General features: G+C 39.5%; 1 protein-coding gene across 2 annotated transcripts in view; it reads left to right on the top strand.

Moving 5' to 3' along the window:
- The window catches only part of SLC9A9 (solute carrier family 9 member A9), a 221,239-nt gene that overhangs the window by 153,881 nt on the left and 49,342 nt on the right, over window positions 1-18,016 (top strand). For both annotated transcript variants that reach the window (XM_026086985.1, XM_026086984.1), the window contains 2 exons: window positions 3,505-3,553; window positions 9,685-9,764. In XM_026086985.1, the coding sequence (XP_025942770.1) occupies window positions 3,505-3,553; window positions 9,685-9,764 (129 nt within the window). The remainder of the gene's footprint in view (window positions 1-3,504; window positions 3,554-9,684; window positions 9,765-18,016) is intronic.

Below are 18,016 nucleotides of genomic sequence, written 5' to 3'. Positions count from 1 at the left end.
TGAAGAGAGAAGGATGGGAGGACAAGATTCCGCCTGTGACTTGCTTTTCTCGGAAGTATTTTGGGGAAAAAATAATTCTTATTATATTTTTGCTTCTTTGTCTCTTAAAGAGACAGGCCCCAGTAAACAATGATTCTTATACAAAAGCTCAGCTTTGGCAATATTTTCACTAAAAATGAAAACTGATACAGATCACAGCGGTGCCAATGTTTTAATGAGAAAAGAAAGATCCTTCTTAGCTGCTGTTCTGTAACAAAGAAAAAGCCATCTAATCTATATTCATTCCAAATAGGTTGGTTGAGAGATCATCCAAAATGTTTAATGTATAAAATGAAAAGGTGCAGAAACAGAAAAGCAGAAACAAAAACATACAGTAGCCACAGGAGACCCAAGAATAAAGGAAGAAGGAATAGAGAGGAACTGGGAAAGTGGGACAGAAGGATGGAAAAGGGAGAATGCAAAAAGAAAAGTAAAACAAGATAATAGAAGAAAAGGAACAAAATGGGCAGCAAGGAAGGATATGGAAGAAGAAAAAATACTTGGTTTGGAAAATATCTTTCTGACCACCTATTGTATCTTCTCACAGAAAAGGAAAAACTGAGAATATTAAAAGGGGAAAGATTTTTATAACATTATTGCCAATAACATATTTCTTAGAGGTCTTCACAGTAATCAATAAGAGTTTTAAGTCTGCAGACTGTAGTGGCAATAGCATTAGATATTGCAGGACTTTTGAGGAAGCCAAGGATGTAAGCTTGAATTGCATGTCCATGCTTAATTTCAGTTGTCTCAACTGTCTCATGTAATTTGTTATGCTTTGTTTTTCCAAAATTTGCAATTTAAAAATAGCATTCTAGTTCACATCTACTATATCAGAGTTAATTATGGCAAACCATGATTTTCAATGCTAGGTGCCCAGTGTCAGGCTCCAAAGCCTATGTTTGGATACAAAATAATTAGCCTCAGTTTCAGAAGTGACTGAATCCAGTCTGCTTAGTGCATACTTAATAAAATTACTAACCTTCAGATCATTACAAAAATATATTGCTATTTTAATGCATTACAAAACTCTCCCCTAAAATGCAAAGAATGATCTGGTCTTTCCCCAAAGGACTTTAAATCAATAGAGAAGATTGTGCTATACCTACTACTTTCCAATAGTAAGATACTATTACACGAGAAAAAAAGACAACAGCATCTGACCCTGTGTTTCAAACTAGAGCAGAGAACAGACCAGAGGAAAGCATCAGCTGTGTCTCTGTGGTATTCCTATGGCACATAAGCATTCTTTCCTTTTTCATGCATGCAAAATCTAAGAGAAGTGTGATGTCATTAGATATTGATTTCTTTTTTTTCTGGCTTTAAACATAATAACTCCTGTTAAGATTTAGAGTGAATATCTTCGTATGTGCCATATTATAATAATCTATTTTCTACACAGTAAACAAGGCAGCACTGGTGGCTATCTCTATAACCATAAGGATTAGAAATTATACATGCAGAGAAGCTTATGCAGACCACAGGAAAAAACAGATTCTGTAAAACTCTCTAAATCCAGATTTTTTTCTATGCCTGTGCATTCCTGTTCTCCCTGATTAGGTAGAAGTTATCTCACTATTACCAAAACGATGCTGCAGCCGGCAGCTCTGGTTTCTGCTGGTCATATCACCCAGGCTTTTTCCCATTTGCTATTGCAGCGCCCTCAGTCCCGGGTGAACTGTTTTCCATTGCCTGCGCTCACTCTGTAAGGAAGGCGCCACGAGTGCCGCGCGCAGCCTCTCGGCTCCGGGACGCTCGGAGCTGCACGCAGCCGGAACCCACCTGCTCCCCAGAGCCCGGTCCCGRGCTCAGGGCAAGCTCATTAAGGAGAGAGTGTAGGGAGGGCTGTGTTGCAGCCTCTCAGCTACACCTGTCATGCGTAAACCCTTCGCATTTTTCATTTCCAGAACCAGGAGGACCCTTAACTGCCAGCGTTTTGCTGTATTGGCTCTCTAAGTAGTGTTGCTGGTGAACACATCGAGGCAATCAGCATAGTCTCGTTAATAAGCCGGGCACACAATTATGTTTAGGAGACAGGGATTCTTCTGATCCCAGCCCGTTTCATGAGCTTGGGGCAGTCACACCTCGAGTCGAGCCGTTGTTCCCCGCTTCGCGCCCCGGCCGGGCCCTGCCGCGGGCTCTGCGGCCTCTGCAGCGCAGGGCCCGTCTCGCGCTGCTGCCCTCCCCAGAGCCCAGCACGGGCCCGGCCTCGAGCCGCCGCCGGGCCGCACGCGGCGGCAACAGCAAATCCAGGGCCAGGCAGATGGCTACACCTCTGCGTATGCTTCCTTTTTYTCCTGTGCAAACGTTCTCATGTTAATGAAATGGAAGATATCTAACTTGACTTACTCCAAACTAACGAATAGGTTAGTCCTCTCTGAAGCTTTTTCTAGCAACTTAAAGGACAAACAGGTCAAAAAAAAAAAAAAAGAAGAAGAAACAGCTATTTATTTATTCTGTCTCCTTGTTGAGTCAGCACTGGGATCATTATTTTTAATCAAAAGAAATATTTATGCCCAGAGGACTCGGATTTGTTGAAGCTCAAGAGCTGTGATAGAAACAAACCTCCATTCTCTCCTCCACTCAGGATTTACATATAAAAAGCATCTGCTTTGCATACAGTTCCTCTCCTTGTCTCTGGCTGCATAAGAGCATAGGCTTAATATTTACAGCAGAGAATGCTGAGCCAGGTAATTGTTAATGATAAATATGATTTTTAAATGTATTTTGATGTGTTGCTACTGAAAGCAAAAACACACTCAACAAGAAAGAATGTTAGGAAAACAGAAATGTGGCCTTAAATGAACATCTGGTGAAATAATACATTTTCTTTGCATCAGTAAGTTCTGCATCAGCTCAGTGGACCTGACACTATTTGGGCAGCTTGTGAGGCATTTGGGGGCTGTTTGTCGCCCTAGCTGTGGACTTCAGACTCCAGTGACGAGAACGTTTATCACCCTCCACCCCTGCTCTCTGCGGCCTCGGTGCAGCCGCCCGCACAAGCCTGCCCCGTCCGTCAGCCCCGCATCTCTCAGCCGCGTTTCTTTGCAGTTCCCGAAGGGCCGGATTCAACACATGTCAGTTCTTCCACCCCATCACTTTTAACGGCTCTTTTTCCCCCCGTCCACTTAGTAAAATGCCATCCAAGTCCCATTGCCTCGCGCTGCTCCCCAGGCCTCCCCGACACCCCTTGTGCCGGGCTCCTTGCTGCCAGCTGCGGGCRGAGCGGGCTGAGGCTCGGCTCCGGCACCGCGAATGGCCGCCAGAAGGAATCTCGTGCTTCCGAAACACTCGTTAAGGGCTGCTTCCTTGATTAAGAGAGCGATCTTAATGTTTTGCCAGCTCTTCTCTGCATTTCACACTTTGTAGGAAAGGAGCGGCACAAGAGAAACATTTCTACCCCCAAAGCTCGCTAACATACAGCAGGCCATTACCGCGTGTCTTTTTTTTTTTTTTTTTTAACAGAGTTGGCGTAGATCCAGATGAAGATCTGAAAGCAGAAGCTGCAAACCAGGTATGTTACGATTTCAGATATATATGCTGAATTRAAAGCCGTTCAACTGTTAGCAAATCAGGTTTGTAAAAAATAGCGTTATACCTGAAAATTTTTAAAACAGGCAGGTAAAAACAGTGGGAGCTGCAAAGCATTTTGTAACTGTTTATTGTACAAGGGCCAGGGAGAGAAGATATATATATGTGTATATGTATATAGATGTATATAGATGTATATATGTATATGTGTGTATATATGTATTTTTTTTAATGTGCATGCACTCATGAAAATTCTGTAACTAAAAACATTACAGAATTTTGAAAATTATTATAAATAAATGCTAAGGTATCCTGAGAGGTCAAATACACAAAATAATGAAAGTAGTGCCTTGATAAATCCAAACATTTATGATCTTCCAGATGCTGCATTTATGGAAGTGAGACATTTCAGAACAACATTTAATTCCCTGGATTAAACAAGTAAAATTTGTAATGTTCAAATTCTAATTTGTAATAGGTCAAGTTCCKGGAAATATGGTTCATTTGCCACGTAACAACCTGAGCATCTAGTGAAGTGGAAAACTTTAAACTAAAGGAGGCTATTTAACAAGCTACAGTTGTTCATCTGTCACCCTCCTTTTTTTTCGTCATATAGATATGAAATTGTTTCAAATGCAGCACTGCCTGCCACAACAGTAGAAATCTATAAGACAGTCAATACACAGAGACATAACATGTCCTTTAGCATGGTAGGTGGAACAGAAGTAGGACTAGAGAAAATCAATGCTACATTAGATAAGTTGCCAAAGCAAAAAGCAAAAAAATTGCCTAATGCCAACTGTGTCCCTGTTTCCAGCTAATACCATCCCATGCTCTTTCAGGCTGCACAGCTGGAACTGATAGTGAAATCACCCAACAGTGAGATAAATGTAGGAAATAAGATATGGCAAGACATGAACAATTCAGCTGAAAATACATGAAAAATAACACTAGGCAGAATTTTAATTTATCTTGCATACTGAGTTGCTAAGGTTTTCTTAAGACCTTCATGTAGCTGAAGGCATTCAGGGTCTCAACTCTGACTGAAAGTGAATGGATTTCAGGCACTGAACTGTCCTAGTGTTTCTTTGAAAAAAAATGAAAAAAAAATCTTTACCATTCATATCTGACCATAAACTTAGCTTCCCGTCTCAGTCACCGTTAAAGGTGTTAGCATACCACTCCCATTGTATCCTGCCAAGACACTGATTTATTCTGCGCCTGAAGGGAAAGCACTATTCACTAATATCACTCTCCTAAGCATCTCGGTAAGAATTCCTGCAAAGTCTCTGCCCAAAATCTGACCAAGGCCAGTGCCCAGAACCTTAATCTTAACCTTAATCTATTCTTGATTGCACTTCAAAATTGTATAACTTCTGAAATTTTCCAGTTTACAGCACTCATGAATTATTAAACATCAGAGAATGCTGAATTATTTTCACAGTATAAAATTTACTGAATGTATATGTCTTGTGAAAATTTGCTTTCTTCAGAAGTCAATAGGCTTCTAATTTTCTCTTTGGTTTATTAAAAATGAAAAAAATTGTGTTTATGAATAACAATAATGCATCCAGTATCCCAACTGTGTCCTGTGAATTAACACCTAGCTCTGTTGACAAAACTCAGCAATACAATGCAGTAGGTGTAAATAAATATATCACATTTCATGCCCTGTCATGTCTAAGTCAGCATTCCTTATAGTAGTAAACCTTACTTTGGAAGACAGTTTTGTTGCTCTGATTTTCTTTTTTCCCCCATGGCCTGCTATTTTCATTCCGCTGACTTTTTTCTATTTGACATCTCAGTCTTTTATTAATTCAGACCTCTACTGCATTCTCTCTAGTTCTGTTTTAACTCAGTACCCATCATTGTTGTTCAATTTATTTCAGATTATTTCTTTAAATTTTCTCTTTTCTTTCATGATTTTCCAAATTAGATGCCTCCTGACTCTTTTGGTGACTGAATCGCTTGTAGTTCATACAGCCCTGTCACACAATGTGTAGATTTGCAGGAGAAGTGACTGCAAAATGAAGCTTTTAATCACAGTTTTCTAGCATTTCATTTTTTATCTCACTTTTACTACTTTTTTCCCCCAAAGATGACACCTAATGACTCATCCTGCTCCTACATAATAAAACATACTGGACAACTCCACTGTACACTTGTAGGAGACCTTGGCTGCACTGTAAATGATGGACTTGGGGGGTTGTAAGAGCAGGCAGCAGGATTCAAAGAGCAGGTGCTCCAGCTGGTGCGAGCCAGTGGTCTGACTTCAGCAGAGCTGCAGCGATAGCAGCGTACCTGCCCTCTGCAAAGGCTGCATATGGAGGTGCAGCAGCAGAAGCACAAGTTTGGGACTRGATCTGTGGTTGTAGATTCAGCAGTCATTTATTCACCTCACTCTTCAGCAGCTAAGCAGCCTGCAAAGAACAAGTCCCATTTCCTCTCTTCCTTATGAGATGTCCCCCACACCATATCCATCAATCCAAAGTGAGAGAGAAGAAAAGTGAATTTAACTCCCTATGCTCTGAATTAAAGCTTGTGGTACCTATAGATGTGCATAATACACAGGCAATGCTGCAGCACCTTAGAATTTAATTTTAAAGGCCATTCATTCAAAGGCCTTTATGAATGCAATGAAGCCTACCTGAACAAGGCACACAGCTTAGGCCAAAACTGCCTAAAATTCTGTCTCCACCCCCTGAGAAAACATGACCAGGGGAAAAAACAATAGGTGAATTATCAAACATAATGGTTTGAACACCAGAATACTTGCATGCTTTTTCACAAGTCTTGCCAAATCATAGCCTGTTTTGACTCCTGCAGAATGCACATTCATAACCTTCACAAAGAACCTGAACAAATAACACATCGAGGGCCAATGTCTCTTGTGGCCAATTAAAGGTCTGACCCTGGCAAACTTTAAACCATGGCTTCAGGGAGATTTGTACCAGAAACAAAGAATGAATCCACTGAAGATGTGTAGAAGCTAGCAAACTTAGCGTCTCCAGGCTCCTCTGTTCCCAGCTAGGGCACTCGGCCAGAATGGGGCAGCCTCAAGGTCTGCTGAGGAGGTCTGAATCCTGGTCTCCTGTGCGACTGTGGTAACTCCCAGGATACAGGGTGTTTTGGTGAGGGTGCCTCTCAGTTCATACCTGTAGCCAGACCTGGATTTTTTAGAGACAGAAAAAGCCCTAAAACTCCCCCCCACCCCATGAGTAGCATGGCAGAAGGCAATAGCAGCTACGTGGCTGCATAGCCCTTTTCCTTTCCTATCTCTTTACCTCGTTCCCTCTTCTTTCCTTCCCTCGCCTCTCCTCCCATGAAATCAGTCTTATCTCTGAAGGAAGTGGAGTTATTATTTACGAGTTCCTTATATATAGTTGTTTCTGGCCTTCTGATTATGCTCATTGCTTTACTTTGGACTGGCTCAAACAGTGATTTGGGCAGTCAGCTAGTAGGGAGATTACAACTCCAGTTGTGAGAACTGGGCTCCTTCCCTAGCAGAGTTATAGTCTTTTAATTTATAATCACCATCTGGACTTCACCATGCCATGATTTCATCCATCAAAAGCGTCTCTCAGTTTCTTTGTGTTAGGCCTGTCTTGCCTTGCCTTGAACATGTTTATCATCAAATCATTATGCATAAACAGAAGATATAATAGCCTAACTCATTAATATCCATTCATTTATTGATGGACTTTCATAACTCAGTTCTGAAAAACCATAAATAATATGTAGAAATAAACAAAAGCTGTCAGTTTGCTGCATACACATTCATACACATTCAGAGTATAAACACAAAAAGCTAACTCTAGTGAGCAGAATACAGGATAAATAATCACCAAGCTGAGCTGCAAAGTTATTTATTTWAAAAAAAGTCAAAAGCTTGCATGGCAGTGTGTGTTTGTGTTTTGTTTTTTTTTTTAACTAATTTCCCATAAACAAAGATAGTTGAAATCTTCTATTCAGATAGTTTTTGTACCTCAGAAATTCTGCTAGGTTAATCTCCATTGAGACCGTGTATGAATGCWTTTTCTACAAGCACTTTGGAAGAATGTTGTAGATATAGTATTAATCTCGGAAGAAAACTAAGTAGCCTGCTAAACACCTATCAACAGCATTGCCATTAAACTAATGTTCATTAAATAAAATGAGTTTATTTAACTATCCCAATATCTTTGTGAGTAATAAAGAGGAAAATATTTATATCTCTCCCCACCAGCTTCGTCTGTCAGCTGGGTGGTGAATCTCCATATAGGTTATTCCCAAATACGGGATGAGAAGCATTCACAGAGCACACTTCACAAAGAAAAATGTGTTGTCCAGAAGAGGTGACGGATTGTCTCCCCTACTCCTGCTTCTCTGCACTAGAGGGAAAGTGAGGAGTTTTTAAAATAATGAGACCCAAGGCTCTGCAACAGGCCAGGAGAATTCCCTGTGACATCTCCTGCCATCCCTTAGCTGTCCTGCTTCTGCAGGAGCTGCACTACAGAGAGCTACAGATTCCCGCTAACACAGAAGCGGCCTAGACAACACAGAGCTCCTGTACAGGAGGAAGGTCTGGCACTCGCCAAACACAGAGCTGAAACCAGCCCGAGCATCCGCCCACCGGAGCAGCTGCAGCCTACTCCATCACGATGTCTTCTTCCATGCTGCTTTTTCTCATCTCTATCCCTGTTCACTTTAGTCCACCCCCTCCTCCTTATTTCAGTTTTCTCTTTGCTTTCCATTTGGTTTATGCCTTCTTAAATAAGCTTACCAAAAATAATTTTAAAAAATACAGACCTAACACAGATCTTACCTGTCATCACACTTATTGCTTAAATGTTTGAACACTTTCCCCGATCTGTATCTATCTTGCCAATACACACTGTTAGATATCGATGGCTTAGAAGAGTTTGCTGCTGCTCTGTTCGGGATTAGCACCATCTTCTCCTCGCCCGTGCAGTTGCTAGGCACTGCCCTAAAACACTCAATTCATAATAAGGAATCAGATCCCAAGAATAATATTCAGCCTGTCTGGTGCATTTGTAAGTTCACTGTGACCGGCATTTGGCATTACCAAAATCATCAGCAACTATAACATGATTTCTGTCTCCACCCAACATTACCCAAAACTTAATAAAATTAACATAAAAGTTCCCATGTAAAGGTTGCATTTGAACTAGCCTGTACTGGAACTAGCTCTTACAGTTTTAAGGATCAGACCATTAACATTATTATCATCAACGAATTTACATGCATGTTGATGTACAATAAGAAATGGAATTTTCAATGTATTATTAGATTAAAACATAAAAATGATCAGATGAATTGCCTTGAAATTGCATAAAGAAAAACATTCCCATTAAAAAATAATCTAACTTGCAGCAAAACAGCAGCAGGATGATAATGGAGTATCCTTTAGGGAACTGGCATTCCCATTCCTAATTCCATCCTGCCACTAATTCTTCTGCTCATATTGATATAATGCCCAGAGCATAACCAAACTAGCTGTCTTTGTACGGAAGACTGTAACTAATGTACTATTCCAAATTATGACCCTGAGTAAAAGGACGGCCCTTTGGCTGTGCAGAGCTCCCCAGAAATAATTTGGAGAACATAGGGCAGTGTTTTGAGCCAGCACGTGTTGGTACTTAAGACTATCCCAGCTTCYCGAAGTTGCTGTATTGCTCTCACCTCGGAAAGAAGCACAGAAGGGAAAGTTGTGTCATAATTAGAGTATCATGACCCCTTTGGGAATGACATTTTGTTAGCCATGTACAAACAGCATCTGAGCTGGAAAGAGTAAACTGAAGTAATCCCACAATGGCAATTAAATTGAAATATCATTTTATTGATCTCAGAATACAGTGCTTTGCAGCTGCTTAATAAAATTGGAATAATTAATAAAAGTAAATGCTGAACCCTTCCAATGAGAAATGCACTATATGAGCCAATCTGCTCATGAACTGATTCAGAGAGATGAAATTCCTGGGCCAAAGAGGCTTTTTAAATTTAAAAAAAAAAAAAGGCAGTTAATTGTAATTTGGTTTGACATGTATATTTGATATTGGAACTCTGATTTGTTCTAAAAACACTTTCCATTTTATGCGTTTGCTTATTTTGCAGAGAGCATCTAACTTGGATAAAAATACAACCAAAGCTGAGAGCGCATGGCTGTTCAGAATATGGTATGGATTTGACCACAAGTATCCTTTCCTGTTCTAAGCCATAGACGATAGTTTCATTACAACTGACACCGTCAAAATATTTAAGAATCCAAAYACAATTATACTTTTAATCCCAAAACCTAAACACATTCATTTAGATTACAGCCTTTGTAAGGAGAAGAAATCAGGAAACAAGGAAACAGGRGTTTGCAGAAGCAGCGGAGTGCAGTAGAACCTTCCTGAGTGAGGCTATGGGGAGTGAGAATGAACTGAGATGAGAACCGCCATCCTATGGCAAAACATAGTCAATGTGTTTAAATAAACGAACCTGTTTGAATTTCAGGATAAAATTAAGCCAATTATTAATCAGCTATGGAAGCTGGAGACTGCAGAATGGCTGGCTGGGAAGGGGACAGGCAGGCTGGAGGGCCAGGCCCTTCCCAGACCTCCTTGGACGGCACTTGGCAGCTCCACACTTCCTTGCATGTCGCAGAGCAGCAGCTACCCAAGAGAAAGCACAAAGTAAGACAACACTGGTTTACCCATACCGCTACAAACAGCCAGAGAAAGATGCACTCACTGTGAAGATGTAGCTCCCAGGACTTTCCTGGAGCTCACGCTTCATTTTCCCTGGAGTCCTGAACCTTTGTACTTTTATTCATGTTCCTACTGGGGCAGCACCGTCACATCTTACACCCTCAACGTCTACCTCCCAAAGCCCTGGTACGGCATGCGCCGCTTCACTCCTTGACACCTATGCTGTCATTAATGCCCGCGCCAAGAGATGGTAAATGCTCCCGTTCTAAGTTATTGTCATTTTATCCTCACTCTGCAAAGACTTTGCGAGCTAGCCCTGTTGATATCTCCCAATGACAATCATGCCCTAAGCCTTTATCAGACCAACACAATGAATATAATAGAAGTCCTTCTGCTAATTTCCGGGCATCCTGGCTTAGGAACACAACAGGCAAAGCTCTACCAACAGCCCCCATTATTCCACAGCATGTCTATTGTTCCATTATCCTGYGCTCCTGAGCGGAGATTAACGTTCAGGGTACATCTATATTTTTCTGATGTGAGCTGCAGCAAACTCAGATGAAATAATATTTCAGCTGATAAATGTAACTCTTTGGGAATACAGCTTCCTAGGAGAGTTCAAGTGAAGTTATCCTTCAAAAAGACTTTTGATGGAAAAAACATCTTTTCAGTTAAAAAGGAATGCATTGCCCTAATTTATCTACCAGAGCAGTTATAAGGGCCAAAAAGCAATTAGAATTAAAATTTTTCGCTAGGATACTTCTTCAAGGATACTTAGAAATAGTATGTGAATGCAGTATAAAGGGGGAAATATGCTTAAAAATTAATACCAAGTACCAGCATTACTGGCTTTACCTACCACCAGTCCCACTTCTTCTTCAGAAGGAACAGCCTATGGTTGTGGTATATCTTAGAAACAGAACAATAAGTCAGAAAGGAGAGATGAACACGGCAAAAAAGAAAAAAGAATTGTGCTCTGAAAAAAAGCAAAAAATGTGGACAGGAATGGCAAGAACAGGGCAGAGGTGAGTTAAAGAAATGAAAGAGACAACAAAGGTGGAGCTGGAAAACAAGAGACAGAGGCAGAAGAGAAAGAGAAAAAACAATATGAAAGAGTCAGACAACAGTACACGCAAAATGAAAGGGCTATAAAATTCACAAGAAGTAAAAACAAAGGTCGTCTTTACCACTGCCTTCTCCAAGGTTATCTGTATGGTAGAGACCTTGAATCTGGGTCCCTGCTGCTTTATTCTAGTAAGTCTGGTTTCAAAGGTTTTTGCCTTTCAACAGAATATTTTAAGTGATTGTTAAGATTCTTAGAATTAACACAAATTTATTCTTAAGTGTCAACCTCATTTCTAGTCATGCTGTAATCTTTTGAACTCAGATTTTCAGAGACTGTAGCTCTGCCATTATCCTAAAATATATTTTCATCCTAAATAATATTTCTACATTTTACTAATCCTGAAAATGTAAGTCCATATCCTTGGAGAGAATGATGGTTCAGCCCAGTAATGCCRTGACTCACAGCTCTGAGCATTTCTTCAGTATGACTATTTCTGAAATAGATTCTTTTTAGGGAGAGAGAAATTACCCACCCTAACTTTTCTTCATGTCTGTGCCCTTCACTGCCTAAGGTTACAAARCTGTGCTACTAAAGTTGAAAGAAGAAATCACCATGTAGTGCAGTATTTATACAAGATTGTATACTGGATTATGTTAAAGTTTTCAAAGAAAAGRTACTGAAAATAATCATCTATCTGGTTATATACTTTGAAAGCATGCATGACTGTGACATTTCTATAGTTCGACATTTGCTCTTAGGCATTAACACAGAGCTACCCACTCTTCTGGCAGCAACATCTCTGCCTGTTTATTTCACAGGGGAAAAACAAGAGGGAGGAAATATCACTGAAGAAATCAAAAGGTTGTGTTGTTTTCTGCTGTCATGCTGAAAGATTTCCACTTCATTCAGTTGTCGTAGACAATGGCAGCCTGCCACAGTAGCGTGGAACTATATCAAAAACACTGAAATGGACTTGGAGAATCAAATTTTATTCTTGTTCTGAAAGAAACAGTAGGAGCCTACTCCAAAGCCAACTGGATTCAGTAAGGGTCCTTTTATTTAAATRAGTCTCTCTGAATCAAGTATTGACACTTGAGAATAACATACTGTTCTCTAAAATCAGTGCTAAGAAATGTTAATACTGGAACAATTAAAATGAAGAAGAGATCATTTGAGTACTTAGAGGTATCCTCTTGGATTTTCATCTCAATAATTTAAACGAGTAAGACGCAAAATAAAATGCCTGGTATTTGAAAGAGTGTAAATGCCAGTGAATCTATTTCAGCTTCCTTATTTTTACAGCCAATAGCACTTTACCATTCAAAGCTGTCACGAACTTCTGAAGGCTAGTGCAGAAGAAAAGTGGGAGAAAAAAAAMCAAAAATAGTTCAAGAATTCATTTGAAAAAAAAAAACCAGGATCAATAGTCCAGCATTATATAGAATATAAAGAATTTTTTTCCTACAAGAGCAAAGTCCTCTGCACATAAGGGCACAGCTCAAATAAACAGTGAGCAAAATTGTCCCATTCCAGATGCATCCCACAAGAAAATTAAAACTTTACTCCCAGGTAGTAGCAATTTGCTTTTAACTTTTCTCAGTCCCAAACCTCCTTTCTCACTTACTCCAGATAGGACGTWTATAAGACTGCTGCTGGTTTCTGCTTGCCTTGTCCCAAGACATGGGGTACCTGCCTAGCGCTAGAAGAAATTTCTTCCTCCTCTACGTAGGCCTGTATTCCTAGCCACAACCTAGCCCTAAAAATGAAGGTAAAATTAATAGTGTAAGATTGCAAACAGTCTTCATCCATTTTTCCAGCTACTTTGGACTAAAATTCTGCAATCAATTTTGGTTTAACTTAATTTTGTGCAAGGCTTTTTGTCCACTAAGACTTTTTTTTTTCTCTCTCTCTGTTCATGTAATTCTCACTTCCTCACATGGGGTCATTTTGCTCTCCCTGGCTGTTCCATAGCACCAGTCAGGAAGGTGACTACACTGCCCTCCCTGCTGCTAAAGCTGTATATTGAAATAAGAGAGTATTCGGGATTGCTGCACTAAAATACAAAAATGCAGAAATAACTGAAACTGAAGAGGAAAAAACAAGAGCATAATATATATGCTAAGACATTGCCATCCATAAACGCTCACCTTCCTAAGGAGAAGCCTGCATTATGCTGCAGGACAGGTACTTCTAATAGGTGCGTTGGCCCTTCAGTACCACACACCGAAACATGCATTGGGAAACAACGGTTGCTGCGTAACCGGAAAACATACGCGAGATTACAATAGAGGAAACAGGGTGAAAGCAAGAAGGGAAGGAAGAAGAGGGACGAAAGCTTCAAATGCATGGTAAGTTTCTTTTTAATACTTAATATGCACTGAATTGCAAGAGATGGGCCTTGGGCTGACCTGCAACCAGGTCTGGTTGGTTTTTTCTGGCCATGGGGCAAGGAAGGAACTGGGTGTGATGTGATCCTCCAAGGCTGAACATGGCCAGAGTACTGATGCTCCCTATCTCTGGCACACATGAGGGTGAGCAGGAGCAGCAAGCGAAGTATGATGGTTGTGGTTAGCTGGCAAACACAGGTATTATAAGTATTACAATGACAGGCCCACTGCGTTCTTGATACCGTGCCAAGCCACCAAATCCTCACAGGCATGTGGATGCCTAACTTCTACAGAGCTTTCCCTTTTGACCTCCTCACACACGCTGCCACAAACAGAGCAGGAGGAGGAGTACTTTCCCCTTCTTTACAGATTTCTTTTGAATTTGAGGAACTAACATTCAGTTACACTGAAGAGAAGCAGGAGTCTGGGACAGAGTCAACCAATTCTGCACAAAGAAACTTCTAAAAGTGTTTCTCCTTGAACTGCAGTTACCAACCATTCAGCTGTACTCCTTTCAGTTTAAAAGTTAGTTGTGTATGGCCTTTCCACTTACCTGAAATCAATCAGCCCAAAGGAACTGCATTACTTGTAACGACGTCAGAAGTTTATCCTCCTTAACTTATCAGTGCACCTATCATTTTATTTCTCCTGTGCTTTGTGCATGGATAAAACAGAAATAATGACTGCCTATGAAGTAAGATAAGTACTACTCTGCGCCTGTGAGAAAATGGAAAAGATACTAAAAGCAAARACGCGTTCTAGGGTACGGTGAACTGAATCAAAGAAAGTCAGCATCTTACGGTCTTCAGCTGAATTTTCCTTATGGTATGACTTACCACTGTCGTATCAGAGATAGACTTCTTTGGAAAGAGATGACAAGAGGCTGTAAGAATGTGTGTGCACACTGGTTTCTTTTATCTGCTGGTAAATGAAAGGTTTCCTGATTACTGATATTCTAATATGGTAATCTTTAGCACTTCAGTAGCAACAGCAAAATAGCATGCTGTGTCCTATTTTTGGACCTAGACAGTGTTCAGACAGAGAAAAGACTGCCCCATCTCAGAGACTTCAGTCTCATTATGAAGCAAAGCAGCATCAGGTAACGCAATGTTATCAGAGGCAGGTGGCACAAGGAAACAGTAGCATGGAATTGGCTAGCATGTACACTAGACATCATAGCATAGACTCACTGATGGAGAACGAGAATCCACTTTGCAGATGTTATAAGCAAATCACAATAAAAGCTGAGAGGAAACACAAAACCTAATCAGTGGACTGTAATGGATATCAAGAACATGAGTGTGAAGCAAGAGCAGTTAACTAYATCATAAAGCTTTCTCAGACACCACAAATTTGGGCAGGACAGGGTCCACAGAGCTATTTTACCATTAGCAGCAATTGCCATTACTCTGAGCTTGGTTCAAAACTCATTCAAAAACACATTTGCAAGCATGTGATCTAGGAAAACTCATAGTTCTTTTTTGGCACAGATAATCACTGTATCTGATTTGGTGCCATTTCCTGACCCTTTCCAAGGAYGCAAGATTGTTGAAACCCCGTAAATTAACATAATAAACATGGCTAATGATTAACCAGAATAATAAGTGACCTCGATTTGTCCTCCATTCACAGGCAGAAACCTGGATAAACAATTCTTGAACAATTCCATGTTGAATATGCAAGTCTCATTTATAAAGTTTCCTCATGTCAATTCTTTGAGAATCTGTTTATCCTTCAGATATTTTTACAAGAGAGAAGGACATTATTAAAACATGAAATTAAATATCAAGTGTGAATAAAAGCTAAATATGAAATGTTTTACTTGCTTAGTATATAGCACTCATCTAAATACTGCCATCAACATGATAGTTGAGAGCAGGTAACATTTACTTTAGATTTTATATTTAGTCTATCAGACTGAGTCAGAACTTAAGACTTCATGATAAGGTGGTGTGTGCCCTGTTAGAGAATCAAGGGAAGTTACTCAATTATTGCTCAGAAAGCATGCCTAAAATCATAGTACTTTTTCACTGTTCACATTGCATTCGACAGTAAGAGCATTTCATTCCCATCAGCATAACATCTATGAGAAGATGATGGTGGATGATTAAATAAAAAATCCCTAGTTGTTTTGCATTTGACATCTGCTCCTTTTCTCCCTTGCATTGCAGGAGACATATGTAAAAATTATTAGTGATAGCTCCCTGATACTTTTATTACAAAATACAAATGTTTGAACACACCCTTTCCCCACCATGATCCCAAAGGAAGACGGGAGCTGCAGGAATTTTAGTTCCACAAAACTTCAACTATTCTATCTAAAAGCAAAAGTTAGAAGCATGGGAGGAGGGAGGAGAGCACGTGTGTTTTTGTGGACAAACAGCGACAGCAATAGTCCTCAACATATTACTCTCCATGAATGGACATTCAGCAGATATTATTGGAATCCAAGGCATTATCTCCTTTCTTCGTTGTCTAACAACTTAGCACCATTATTTCCACTTAGCTCAGTTTCTTTTTGTTCAATGCACATATAAAGTCTCAGCACACTATGAAGGATAAGTAAATGATACATACATGGTRTTATACTCACAGAGGGAATGCATGTGTGCATATAGTATAGGTATATTTATAGAGAGCTCTCCCCTCCCCAGTCCTTGGATCCCCATTATTAGGATTTGKGGATTATTAATATTTTGGGATTAACTCCCTGCTAGTATGTACAGGAATCATGTCTTTTAGTGTGTCCTTATCTTTCAGTAATTGTTCGTATATTTTCTATAAAGTCTGGCCTATCTGCAGATACCTGAATAGTAATCCATTATAGGAGGAAGAGTCACATTTTAATTTACTTTAAAACACCTCCATTGACAACCGTCACTGTTGAATACACAGTGTAAGGCTCTTCTTTCGTCTTTGGAAATAGGCTGATATTCTGCAAGAAGCATAGGCATAGTTGTACGTAATATCTGAAAGTGATTTAGCTAAGATTTCTGCAGATCAGATTTCAATATTTAAGAGTAGTGTCATATGTGATCTCTGTCTCAATCCATGACATCTTTCTTCCATTAAGTCCCTCATCCTTACACTAAGAGAAAGTAATGGAAACCTCTGAAAAGTTCTAATATTCATCTAGAACATTTCAGTAAGCAAATTTACGCTGGAAATTCCATGAAGGTGAGATTTCTTGAGTGAATCTGATTACTTCTCATTTCTGTTCAGGCAGGAATGGGAATGGCCTTCTGCTCTAACATGCCATTCATAACACAATATATACATATACATGTCATAACACGTCACTCATAACACAACTAAATGACGAAATATTACCAGTTTCATTAGCGAAACTGCCCATATTTAGTATGCCCATTCAAAACCAAAGACTGAAACAGAGACTACATTAGCTGGACAAAGAAGAAAAATATTTACTATACAAACTATGATTTATTTCAAACCTAAAAAATAATCTTTAGAAAAACCAAACACAAAAGTGTTATAAGGTTTTTCAGGTTTTTTTCCCCCAAAAAGCACAGGCAATTCATAGAAAACAAGAAAAAGTATTGAACTGTGCAGTAACTGATTAAAAATCTAGATCTAAAGTGCCAAATAAATTAATTCACAACATCTAGAAGAAAACTTTGTTTGTAAGCTTGTAAGAGGAGGAAATATCTTTGTTCTGTGCTAATGCAGGACCCTGTACAGCACTGTTACCATCCAAGATCAAGTCTTCTATTTGCTATGGCAGTATGTATTATAAAAAACAAACAATTGAATTAATTTCCCAGCAACCAAAGAAGAAATACATTACAAGTGCATTACCATCTGCATTACTGTATTGTGTATTACTATGCACAACAGGATATAATCCAAAGTAAGAAGATAAAGTTTGAAATTTTTGCTATTTAGACTTTTCATCCTGACAGTGAGAGTCAATACATTGTGGAAAGGTCTCTTTACATTGTTAAAACTGACAAAATAGCAAAAAATGTAGTTAGGAAGAAAAAGAACTAACAAGGGAAAACAACAGAGTGATCAGATTTTTCTTCATAGTCTAGTTTTATCCTGTATATAAAACAATACAAAATCTAAATCATTCTGGAAGAAGACAGTTTTGTCAAAGACTTTTACTTTGCTGGTAGCAAATCCATTATATCAAATTTCCTGATTTCTTTAAAGCCTTCATGGTAGTATGCTGTGCTTTTGCCTTTAAAGGAAGAAATAAAGGGGCGTGTAGAGGAAGTTTATGGGATTTCAAAAAAAAAAAATCAATGTTCAAAATAATGAGCAAACATTGCAGGCAT

Source organism: Apteryx rowi, unplaced genomic scaffold, assembly GCF_003343035.1.
Source record: "Apteryx rowi isolate R43461 unplaced genomic scaffold, aptRow1 scaffold_70, whole genome shotgun sequence".
NCBI classification, from domain to species: Eukaryota; Metazoa; Chordata; class Aves; order Apterygiformes; family Apterygidae; genus Apteryx; species Apteryx rowi.
This window is presented reverse-complemented; position numbering and strand designations above follow the sequence as displayed.